Raw genomic sequence first — 12,596 nt, forward strand, 5'->3', positions numbered from 1 at the left:
TTCTTCTAACATAAGTCGTAAGGTCAGTATTGCCTCACGTGTTCCAGTATTTCTACGGAATCCAAACTGATCTTCCCCGAGGTCAGCTTCTACTAGTTTTTCCATCTGTCTGTAAAGAATTCGTGTTAGTATTTTGCAGCTGTGGCTTATTAAACTGATTGTACGGTAATTTTCACATCTGTCATCACCTGCTTTCTTTGGGATTGGGATTATTATATTCTTCTTGAAGTCTGAGGGTATTTCGCCTGTTTCATACATCTTGCTCACCAGATGGTAGAGTTTTGTCAGGACTGGCTCTCCCAAGGCCGTCAGTAGTTCCACTGGAATGTTGTCTACTCCGGGGGCCTTGTTTCGACTCAGGTCTTTCAGTGCCCTGTCAAACTCTTCACGCAGTATCGTATCTCCCATTTCATCTTCATCTACATTCTCTTCCATTTCCATAATATTGTCCTCAAGTACGTGGCCCTTGTATAGACCCTCTTTATACTCCTTTCCATTTTTTTCTTAGAACTGGGTTTTCATCTGAGCTCTTGATGTTCATACAAGTGGTTCTCTTACCTCCAAAGGTCTCTTTAATTTTCCTTTAGGCAGTATCTATCTTACCCCTAGTGAGATAAGCCTCTACATCCTTAAATTTGTCCTCTAGCCATCCCTGCTTAGCCATTTTGCACTTCCTGTCGATCTCATTTTAGAAACGTTTGTATTCCTTTTTGCCTGCTTCAGTTATTGCATTTTTATATTTTCTCCTTTCATCAATTAAATTCAACATTTCTTCTGTTACCCAAGGGTTTCAACTAGCGCTCGTCTTTTTACCTACTTGATCCTCTGCTGCCTTCACTACTTCATCCCTCAAAGCTACCCATTCTTCTTTTACTGTATTTATTTCCCCCATTCCTATCAATTGTTCCCTTATTCTCTCCCTGAAACTCTGTACAACCTCTGGTTCTTTCAGTTTATCCAGGTCCCATCTCCTTAAATTCCCACCTTTTTGCAGTTTCTTCAGTTTTAATCTACAGGTCATAACCAATAGATTGTGGTCAGAGTCCACATCTGCCCCTGAAAATGTCTTACAATTTAAATCCTGGTTCCTAAATCTCTGTCTTACTATTATATAATCTATCTGATACCTTTTAGTATCTCCAGGGTTCTTCCATGTATACAATCTTCTTTCATGATTCTTAATCAAGTGTTAGCTATGATTAAGTTCTGCTCTGTGCAAAATTCTACCAAGCGGCTTCCTCTTTCATTTCTTAGCGCCAATCCATATCCACCTACTACGTTTCCTTCTCTCCCTTTTCCTACACTCGACTTCCAGTCACCCATGACTATTAAATTTTCACCTCCCTTCACTATCTGAATAATTTCTTTTATTTCATCATACATTTCTTCAATTTCTTCGTCATCTGCAGATTTAGTTGGCATATAAACTTGTACTACTGTAGTAGGTGTGGGCTTCGCATCTATCTTGGACACAATAATGCGTTCACTATGCTGTTTGTAGTAGCTTACCCGCATTCCTATTTTGCTACTCATTATTAAACCTACTCTTGCATTGCCCCTATTTGATTTTGTGTTTATAACCCTGTAGTCACCTGACCAAAAGTCTTGTTCCTCCCGCCACCGAACTTCACTAATTCCCACTATATCTAACTTCAACCTATCCATTTCCCTTTTTAAATTTTCTAACCTACCTGCCCGATGAAGGGATCTGACATTCCACGCTCCGACCCGTAGAACATCAGTTTTCTTTCTCCTGATAACGACATTCTCTTGAGTAGTCGCCGCCCGGAGATCCGAATGGGGGACTATTTTACCTCCGGAATATTTTACCCAAGAGGACGTCATCATCATTTAATCATACAGTAAAGCTGCATCCCCTCGGGAAAAATTACGGCCGTAGTTTCCCCTTGCTTTCAGCCGTTCACAGTACCAGCACAGCAAGGCCGTTTTGGTTATTGTTACAAGGCCAGATCAGTCAATCATCCAGACTGTTGCCCTTGCAACTACTGACAAGGCTGCTGCCCCTCTTCAGGAACCACACGTTTGTCTGGCCTCTCAACAGATACCCCTCCGTTGTGGTTGCACCTACGGTACGGCTATCTGTATCACAGAGACACGCAAGCCTCCCCACTAACGGCAAGGTCCATGGTTCACGGGGGGTGGGTGGTACTGGGCTCACAAAATTCACCCCACGTGGGTTGAACATAAAGAAAAGTTGCTATATTGAAAAATATTGCCAAGACGAGACGTTATAATCGCACACACATTCGCATTTAAGATTGATGATCTTAGAGTTAAGGATCGTCAACACGCAATTCCACTTTACTCGCAAAGTAGTGACAAAGCAACTACTGGAAGATATTCTGAACTTCACACTCGAATTACACTGTGTTGCAATTTAAGATAACATTAGTTATTTTAGATCTAAATCTGAAATAAAGGTGATTAAATTTTCAGTTAGGCTGAACTTAAGAAATCAATTGTCCTATGGACTTAGCAGAGACGCGCTTAGCTGGAGATCTTACCACTTCTGACTCTCGCTGCAGACCGACTGGCCTGGGCCCCTACCTAGGGTACCTCACAGATACAAACGGAAGTGACCAGAGAGGCAGCTTCCTATACCAACATGACAAGCGATGGACAGGACCATACCACGAATAGAAAGCTCTTTGCTTTTAGAAAGCGTAGCTACCTGTTCCGACATTGGTCCTACTGTTCTCTAGCAGACAAGCTTGTCTGCTACCATCAAGCATGCAACTAGAAATACATTTGCTCATTCATCCTTTCACCCAGAGCGGAAAGGGGATGACAGTATCTTATCATATACAGTATATAAAAGAAAGCGGATGTAGGTTCCGTATGAGACTGTGTGACATGAATTACATATAAACTGTGTTTTAAAGTGTAGTGGTTTGACAGATCGTTCTTGTTTATGTGTAAAAGTAACGCGTTCCACTGCTCAGTCTCCTCTCAGATTGAAACACCACAGTAAATTTAGAAGAGGATTTTATCCCGTAAATGACAACAGATCTAAGAAAGTAACATGAAAGGAATCCAACATAGACCTTTCATAACCTCAACGCTCCGGGAAAAGACTGTGAAGGGAATTTTCTGGCCATGCTAGGACATTCCCAAGCATGCTTCTCACACCCAACTGAAATCAAAAAATGTAAAGAAAAAGCAAAAGGTCACCAGCTATTTGCTAAAACACAATAATTTCAACACATCTTAGGAATCTACCATTTTCAAAGAGAAAAAAAATCTGTGACACCTATTTAAAAGATAGTGTAGACCTAATTCGGTCACCAAGTTAAAACAATGGTCCTTGTGTCATTAATATGAAAACAATTTCTGGTTGTTACCCTTATGGAGTTCAGCAGTATTTGCTCATTGCAAGAGCCAACTGATCACAGGAAAATTTAAAAGAGGCATTTATGCCGTAAATGACATCATATTTAAGCAATTAACATGAAAGGAATCCAACAGATACCTTTCAATGTATTAGGAGACTGCGATACTTGTGCACGTTCAGTGTTCCATCTTCGAAAAACAGACCTATGAACTGAGTCACTGTCCCACACCACATGCTTACACTTCGTGGAGGAAGCCAACAGCGATTGTCAGCAGACCAATAGTGCACGTTTCAGCGATTTACCTGGCCATGGTGGATAAATGTCGCTTCATCACTAAACGTGGTACATGATACATCTGGTGCATCCAGTCTTAATGCCCATGTACAGAAGTTAACACGATTCTCATAATGCTTTCCATGCAGCTCTTGATGAGACAGATGTGATAGGGATGGAACCTTTATCGATGGTCAATGCGTAGGAAACTTGCCTGACTCATACCACTATCTAAAGTGCGGATCAAATGCATCAGCAGCAAGAATATTAATTTCTCCCTCTTCTGCCATCCCCTTTTTCCTTCTGTTACGTTGTCTACGTGTTACACAATCACTTGTACGTGACTGTTTGAAGAGGTTGATAAGAATTGTTGAGACAGTTGACGTCTATTGGGATATCTTGCCGTATACCGTCCAAGAACGAACTGCTTTCCTCCTACACTCTCCACACACCATAAGAATGTCTGCTTTTTCTGCATTGCTAAATCCCATCGTCTACCCACGACATACTGCTTGGACTGTTACACACTAACAGACTAGCGAATCGTATTGCACTCAAGGAACGTAACAGTACACTTTAAGCAAACATGACATCGTACCTAGCAGCTACGGAAGTTGATTGGCAGAAACAAGTGTCTGTGTGGAAACTTTGCACAATACGAATCTCGTAAATGGCTCGTAATAGATTCCTGGAACAAACAGGACTGACATTCTAATTTACCCTATTTTAGTTTTCTAATGTCAATAACATTGTTGCATTTAAGAAGTATATGTTTGCACAAAAAATATCATCTGTTTATTGGTTAACAATACGAACCCCCGACCACCCATTCGTTCTGTGAAAACCGCACATCGATAGCACTTTCCATTTCTGCAATATATTCGGTGCAAATTTTAGGCGATTCACCCTTTATATACATATATTGTGTAATGGGTGTAAGTTCAGATGTTTTTGTGTTGGTGGTAGCTTAATATCATCAACAGACGTCAAAAACTTTGCGGCTTGATGTTTCCTGGGCAGTCATGGAACATGCGTCCGCACTTCAATACTTGCCCTGCTGCCCAGGGGAAAATCTTCAGTAATGGCTTGCTCTTGTCATGTCTGATTGGAGATACTAACCAATCTAAAAACATATGATTTGTAATGACTATAACTGTCAGTCTACAGAAGATGTAAATACTGATGTCGTGTAGTTCAGTACAACTATGCGATATGATGTTTGGTTTGTGGGGCGCTCAAGTGCGCAGTCATCAGCGCCCCTACAAGTCCCAATTTTTACACAATCCAATCTAGACACTGTCACGAATGATGATGATGATGATGACAACACGAACACCCAGTCCCTGAGCAGGGAAAAATCTCCAACTCGGCCGGGAATCGATCCCAGGACCCCATCATCCAGAGGCAGCAGCACTAGCCACTAAACCACGAGCTGCGGACAGCTGCGCCTATCGTCGTTACCTCCAGTTTACAGGGCGTTCGGAAATCCCCGTTACAAATTTGTAGGAGGTGTAGAGAGGAGTGAGCACATAATATTTTGAATACGAAATCACGCCCGGAAACGTACCGTTTCCCTGTTACAGCCGTTTAAAAACATGTTTGCTGAGTAATACGCAGCGGGGTGGTCACGGTGCGGGCTGCTTACGTTGGATCGGCTGATGTCGTTTGCTTCTATCCCACCTCTGACCTGGTTCGAGTCTCATTCATGTGTCAGTGAGTGTTAGAGCAACATGGCGGAAAACACGTCTGCAGGCTACACCGACAAGATCCTTCTGATTGGCGAAGCTCATGGTGATGGAAGAGCAGCTCGTAGCCTCTATCGAGATCATTCCCCACAACGGCCGACTCCATCGCGTTCTCTCTTCGGCTTAATTACGGAACGGCTTCAATAAAGGGTGCCTTCACCGACAGCAGGTGTGGTTGTGGTATTGCAAGCAGAAGTCGCACACCAAAACAGATTGTACTGCATCACATTGACGAGAACCCATAAACGAGTACACTAGTAATTTCTTTGGCTATTATCAGTGGAATTGCAAAATAAGTGACATACTGGCTCACGCCTAATCAGTTACCTGTAGAAGTGGTCGCATTACCAACATATTTTCGAGTAGTTCTACCACGGAAACGGTACGTGCCAGGACTTGGATTGGCTCAAATGGTTCAAATGGCTCTGAGCCCTATGAGACTTAACATATGAGGTCATCAGTTCCCTAGAACTTAGAACTACTTAAGCCTAACCAACCTAAGACCATCACACACATCCATGCCCGAGGCAGGTTTCGAACCTCCGATCGTAGCAGCCGCGTGGTTCCGGACTGAAGCGCTTAGAACCGCTCGGCAACAGTGGCCGGTGACACGGATTCCAATACAAAACACTTACTACTCACTCCCCTTTACAAGTTCTAGCAGTATGTAACTGGAATTTCTGAACTCGCTGTATAAATTTTTTGCTACACCTGACGTTGTGTGTGGAGACGACGATGACGAACCTTGATGATGGTGCAGGTGACGGTGAAGGCGAAGCAGAGCGTGGTGAAGACGGTCTGCAGGTCGTCCCAGTGGCCCTGCAGTAGAACCGCTCGGCAACAGTGGCCGGTGACACGGATTCCAATACAAAACACTTACTACTCACTCCCCTTTACAAGTTCTAGCAGTATGTAACTGGAATTTCTGAACTCGCTGTATAAATTTTTTGCTACACCTGACGTTGTGTGTGGAGACGACGATGACGAACCTTGATGATGGTGCAGGTGACGGTGAAGGCGAAGCAGAGCGTGGTGAAGACGGTCTGCAGGTCGTCCCAGTGGCCCTGCAGCCCCGCCACCTGGCCGGCGGCCGTCAGCACCAGCTGCACGATGGTCCACAGCGAGTAGGCGTCGTACAGCCGGCTGCCGCCCGACGGACCCCACATGCCCACCGGTGCCAGCGCACGGCTCATCCACCGCAAGTCCACCACCTGTCGCACAAGGCAACGCTGCATGAGTTGGCAGGCCAGTAAGTTGATACGAGAGAGCAGCAAGTCAGAAAGTACCTACAACTGCAAAGCTCATCACGTAGAAATAACGGTTGGCAGATGCTGGAAGTCCTGGGATCAGGGGCAGTCGCCGGCCTCGGTGGCCGAGCGGTTGGTTCTACGCGCTACAGTCTGGAACTGCTTCGTTTGGACACTATTAATTATAGCTATTACTAGCCTTATGCTTTTAGCTTGGCTAGTAGTGGCTATGTGAGGCAAGAGCAACCATGCCTGTGGCCGAAATTCCATCATTTTTGTTTGTAAAGTAACGCAACTCAATTTTTTTATATAGTCTGCTACGGTTGCAGGTTCGAATCCTGCCTCGGGCATGGATGTGTGTGATGTCCTTAGGTTAGTCAGGTTTAAGTAGTTCTAAGTTCTACGGGACTGATGACCTCAGAAGTTAAGTCCCATAGAGCCATTTTGAACCTGGGGCAGCTGACACACCTTGGTGGTAGTCACCCAAAGTTCGAGTGGATGACGACGAGGAAAGGACGAATATTGTTACTCCAGTATATAGGAACTAATGATATCAGACGACTCAATGACCTCCAGTAGCTTAGATAAAAATTATGTTGAAATTTGTATTGAATCGATATCTAAGAAAGATACTTTAGAATACATGAACTTCGAATGACAGGTAATTTGTGAAGTCACTTAAAAATCAATAACTACCGTTTGAAAATTGATATGATGAAGTACCAAGAGGAACAGGAAACTTACTGGATATCTGTGGGTACTGACTTACCGAACAAAATGCTATTATGTATTGCGCGGTTACGGACTGAAGCGTCGAGAACCGCTCGGCCACAGCGGCCAGCTGCGCGAAATGTGAGTAGACAACATCTTACAGATGTAAAAACATGCCTACTAACTTTCGTTCTAGGCGCCATCCCTTCTTGGTGTTGCGATATTTTTCCGTCGGTGTACATGCCAATGTCACAAGTCGAAGGTGAAGAGAGAGCGAAAGTATATGAGAATATTGAACGGGTTATTCAGTACGTAAAGGGGGATGAAAATCTAATAGTCATGGGAGATTGGAATGTGGTTGTAGGGGAAGGAGCAGGAGAAAGACTTACGGGAGAATATGGGCTTGGCAGTAGAAATGAGAGAGGAGATAGACTAATCGAGTTCTGCAGTAAATTTCAGCTAGTAATAGCTAATACTCTGTTCAAGAGGAGTCACAGTGGGGAAGGTAGGGAGATAAAGGAAGATACCAGTTACATCACATCATGGTCACGCTGAGCTTTCAAAAAAGATATTAGATTGTAAGGCGTACCCAAAAACAGATATAGACTCAGATCACAATTTAGTAACGATGAAGTTTAACAGACTAGTTAGGAAAAGCTAATGCACAAAGAACTGGGATATGGAAATGCTAAGGAATGAATAGACACGCTTGAATTTCTCTAAGGCTTTAGATACTGCGATGACGAATAGCTCGTAAGCTGTTCTGCTGAAGAGAAATGAACATCTCTAAAAAGAGCAATCACAAAATATTGTATGAAAACAAAAACATATGCACAAGGAAGATAACTGCAAAGAAATCATGGGTAACAGAGGATAGAGCTCAGGTAATCGACGAAAGAAGGAACTACAATAATGTTCATGGAAATTCTGGAATACAGAAACACAAATCACTTACGAGTGAAATATATAGGAAGTTCTGGGAAGCTGAAGTGGCTACACGAAAAATGTAAATAAATTGTAAAAGAAACGATTGTGAGAAAGACTGACTCAGCATATAGAAAACTCAAAACAAACTTCGGCGCAATTAAAATCAAGGACCACAACATTAAGAGTGCAATGGAAATTCCATTGTTAAATGCTGAGGAGAGAGCGGATAGATGGGAAGAGTCTATGAATACCTCCATGAGGGGGGAGGACTTACCTGATGTTGTGATAGAAGAAGAAACAGGAGTCGCAATGGAAGAGATAGGGGGGGGGGGGGGGGGGGACCAATATCTGAGTCATAATGAGAAGTGTCAACCAAGACTATTCACGTTGGTGTGAGCCTGGCGATTTACCATCAGACTTTCGAAAAAACATCATCCAAATAATACTGAAGTCAGCAAGAACGGCAATTGTCGCTCAATAAGCTTAACAGCTCATGCATCCAAGTTGCTGACAAGCATAACCTACAGAAGAATGCAAAAGAAAATTGAGCATGTGTTAGATGACTATCAGTTTGGCTTCAGGAAAGGTAAAGGCACCAGAGAGGCAGTTCTGTCCGCCGTCGATAATGGAAGCAAGACTGAATAAAAATCAAGACATCTTCATAGGATTTGTCGCCCTGGGGGTGGACGATGATAGAGGTACTAGAAGTAAACTCAACCACAAAGCGAAACGTTACTTTCGGAATACTGACGTAAATGTAAATTACAAGTAAAGCGTAACATACTTAGAACGTTTTAGCTATGATCATTGGGAAATAATTGATGATGAAAATGTTAATCAGCTAGTAAAGAAATAAATTACAAATTGATTACGTATCTATTTGACCACGTCTAAATTTCGTAGAGGAATCTTATACAGCAAATAAAATGTTGCGAAGAAAAAATCGTTCCACAGCTGAGAAAGAACGACTTCATTTCCCATAATAGATTTGCTAAGTTTTCATCAAGAACCAACCGAAATTTCTCGCAGTACCCGTTCATATCAAAAGATGATTTTACTGTATGAATTATAATTTATATCAATTTTAAAGTTTGAACTCCTGGTATGATGTCATTCAGTAAAGTCTGAAACACTATCACTTAATAACATGTTAACAAGTGCGTAATCTTTTGTATTTTGTTCGCAATTCCCATTTTGATATTTTTATGTCAGTGTATAAATCGGTTTACTACATATTTTATAGGACCAAATGTCAGATATAAACAAATAAAGAAAGTGTATCCAATAGAATTTTAAAAATATCTCAGCCACATTAAAATAGTGTTCTCTCAAATATGGCGACTTCTTTAGGATTAAACTTCATGGTAAATTGCAAGGCGGACACTGCTGTGTCACCTATCATTACCTTACCGTATTGCTGCTTTTGCAGTTCAACGGTTTAGCTGAACAAATTTTGACGTTAAAAGTGCTTGTACCGTGGCCAATTTCATAGTCAAGCTTTATCCAGCAAACATCACAGCAAAACAGCACTTAACGAAACTATCCATTGATTTGAAGTTTACTTACCTTTGCTCGGTGGCTCAGTTGTGAGATGCCCGTCCATACGTTCTAAGGCGTCGAGTTCGATCCGCGATCAATCGTAGGATTTTTATCTCTCACATATCGCCTCTTTCACCTCTGGCAGTGTTTGCTGATGTGAAAAATGCCGACTCGCACCGTGGTTTGGAATCCCAATCAAACTGTAGGTCCCCTTGCAACTGGGTGAGCGAGACACTTCAGAGGCCGGAGTAAGGCAACGGTGTACCACCTCCAACAGATCCGTGCCTGGTAAAGCACTGTGGCCTTCAAAGCAATTTTCGGGTCGATGACAGGTATACTTTTTTACTTAGCTTTTACTTTTTACCGTAATTTAAGCTGTAGCTATGCTCTTCAAGGTAACATATTACGTATTACATGCACGTATTTTCTTGCTCTCGTCCCTGGTTGGCCGTAGGTTCACATTTCCGAGTAATAGTTATTTGAAAAATTTTGTTCGATTAGGCGTCCTTGCCTCGCCACGACTCCAATAGTTATTTTTCTGCATCCTGTGTACTTTTCGTTTACCACACATTTGCACAGCAGCACATGCTCCACAACCAGAATAGAGCTCTCTGACGACGCCATCGTCGACTACCTTCGATTTATGGGAAGGAAGCAGCCTAGTAAATTCTAATAACCTGATCGTTTTGGCAAGATATAAAGGGTGCGATGGTTATAAGTGCAGATATTGTTCAAAAAATGTTCAAATGTGTATGAAATCTTATGGGACTTAACTACTAATGTCATCAGTCCCAAGCTTACACATTACTTTACTTAAATTATCCTAAGGACGAACACACACACCCATGCCCGAGGGAGGACTCGAACTTCCGCCGGGACCAGCCGCACAGTCCATGACTGCAGCGCCCAGACCGCTCGGCTAATTCCGCGGGGCGCAGATATTGTTATTGGTTACTGAGGACAATGTATTGAACAACATTACATTGGTATTTACTTCGTTTGGACACTATTAATTATAGCTATTACTAGCCTTATGCTTTTAGCTTGGCTAGTAGTGGCTATGTGAGGCAAGAGCAACCATGCGATGCTTACTACTATCGCCTGTGGCCGAAATTCCATCAACGCAACTCAATTTTTTTATATAGTAAACTGGAATTTATTCTTATGAAGGTTCTTAGTTCTTAACTGTACACTATGCTCTTAATTGCAAGGCCACCATTTATATTGCGACGTAGTAATTTCGTTTCTAGGCTGTCTCGCAGTGTACGTATTTGGGGCATTATGGAATAAATTAACATGCCCCCCCCCCAGTACTTCCACTACGAAATGATAATGGATATGCAAATGGAACCAGTGACGAATCTAAAAACCAGATGTTTTTGTCTGTAGCAGAGTTGCTTAAAAAAGGCACCGTATTTCTTTCGAATGGAGGCACCTATCAGTTGTGGTAAAAATAGAGGTCACATCAGTCTGAATTCCGTCACCGTAACGCCAGAGGTCTAAATTTTTATTAACTGTGTAGGCATTTAAATTTATTTTCATCTTCGACTCTTGGGCGGTAATCTTTCATCGCAGTGAAAGAACGCACAAAACGATCTAATTCAATAGCAGTTACATGTGTTACATTGTTGTTCTGTTACTGCACTACTGATTTGATTTTTCTTTCAGTTTATACTCCTTAGCGAACAGCAATGTCGATGTCATAAAAATGTAATTCCACATGACATGGTGAACGACCATACGTATGAGTTATTGGACGTGATGTATGATGAAAAAATGTCGTGTGTGAAACTTCAGATAAAACAGAGTGTGGCCGAGCGGTTCTAGGCGCTACAATCTGGAACCGCGCGACCGCTACGGTCGCAGGTTCGAATCCTGCCTCGGGCATGGATGTGTGTGATTTCCTTAGGTTAGTTAGGTTTAAGTAGCTCTAAATTCTAGGGGACTGATGAGCTCAGAAGTTCCATAGTGATCAGAGTCATTTGAACCATTTAAAACAGTGTTTGAAAATTTTGTATCAGAACTGACCGCAGCAAATGCTGATTATAGCTTCAAATATTATTGAAATAATTCTTTGATTTCTCTTGAACCCTTGGATCATCTGAAGTGCATCACTGATTAATTGCGTTGGAAAATAAATTTTATGTTAACACCGACAGATTAGCTTTTCCATTATGACACCACAAATCCAATCCCGTTAGGCTCTGAGAACTATGGGACTTAACATCTATGGTCATCAGTCCCCTAGAACTTAGAACTACTTAAACCTAACTAACCTAAGGACAGCACACAACACCCAGTCATCACGAAATCCCGTTACGTCATATATAGTAACGTCTGATGTGAAATGTTTTGAATCGCAAAATCTGCAAGATAAATCCACAAAACAGCAGTTGTAACTGTCAACATTATGTGGAATTACCTTCAGTGCACATTTAAATGTAACGTCAAATAAAGAAGTTGCGGTATCATCACCAATGTCCACATACATATTACTTTCTCCTATCGAAACTTTCATCTGTCTAGCTCTACATCTTTCACCCCGACCCATTAACGTTCTCCTAGACAGTCTAAAAAGTATAGTTTTCGTACAACAAGAGAAGTCAGAAGTAGTAGTTATTCAAAATGAAGAAATTAAAAATTAGGAACTTACTTCAAATTTTCTGGTAACGGCGGCAAATAACCGCAAAATTAGTCTTACAGAAAAATAAGCGAAATAAGGACGAAAATATGCAAAGTTATATACAGAATTAGTTACTATGATATTTTGGTTTCTACGGCTGACATTATCGAGCTAAAAC

The 12,596-nt window shown here is 41.9% G+C and overlaps 1 protein-coding gene across 1 annotated transcript in view; it reads right to left on the bottom strand.

Annotated features, from left to right (window-relative positions):
* Positions 1-12,596, bottom strand: part of LOC126285190 (odorant receptor Or2-like) — a 137,668-nt gene that overhangs the window by 92,754 nt on the left and 32,318 nt on the right. The window contains exon 3 of the mRNA XM_049984497.1: positions 6,361-6,582. Within this exon, the coding sequence (XP_049840454.1) occupies positions 6,361-6,582 (222 nt within the window). The remainder of the gene's footprint in view (positions 1-6,360; positions 6,583-12,596) is intronic.

This window comes from Schistocerca gregaria, chromosome 8 (assembly GCF_023897955.1).
Source record: "Schistocerca gregaria isolate iqSchGreg1 chromosome 8, iqSchGreg1.2, whole genome shotgun sequence".
In the NCBI taxonomy this organism is placed as follows: domain Eukaryota; kingdom Metazoa; phylum Arthropoda; class Insecta; order Orthoptera; family Acrididae; genus Schistocerca; species Schistocerca gregaria.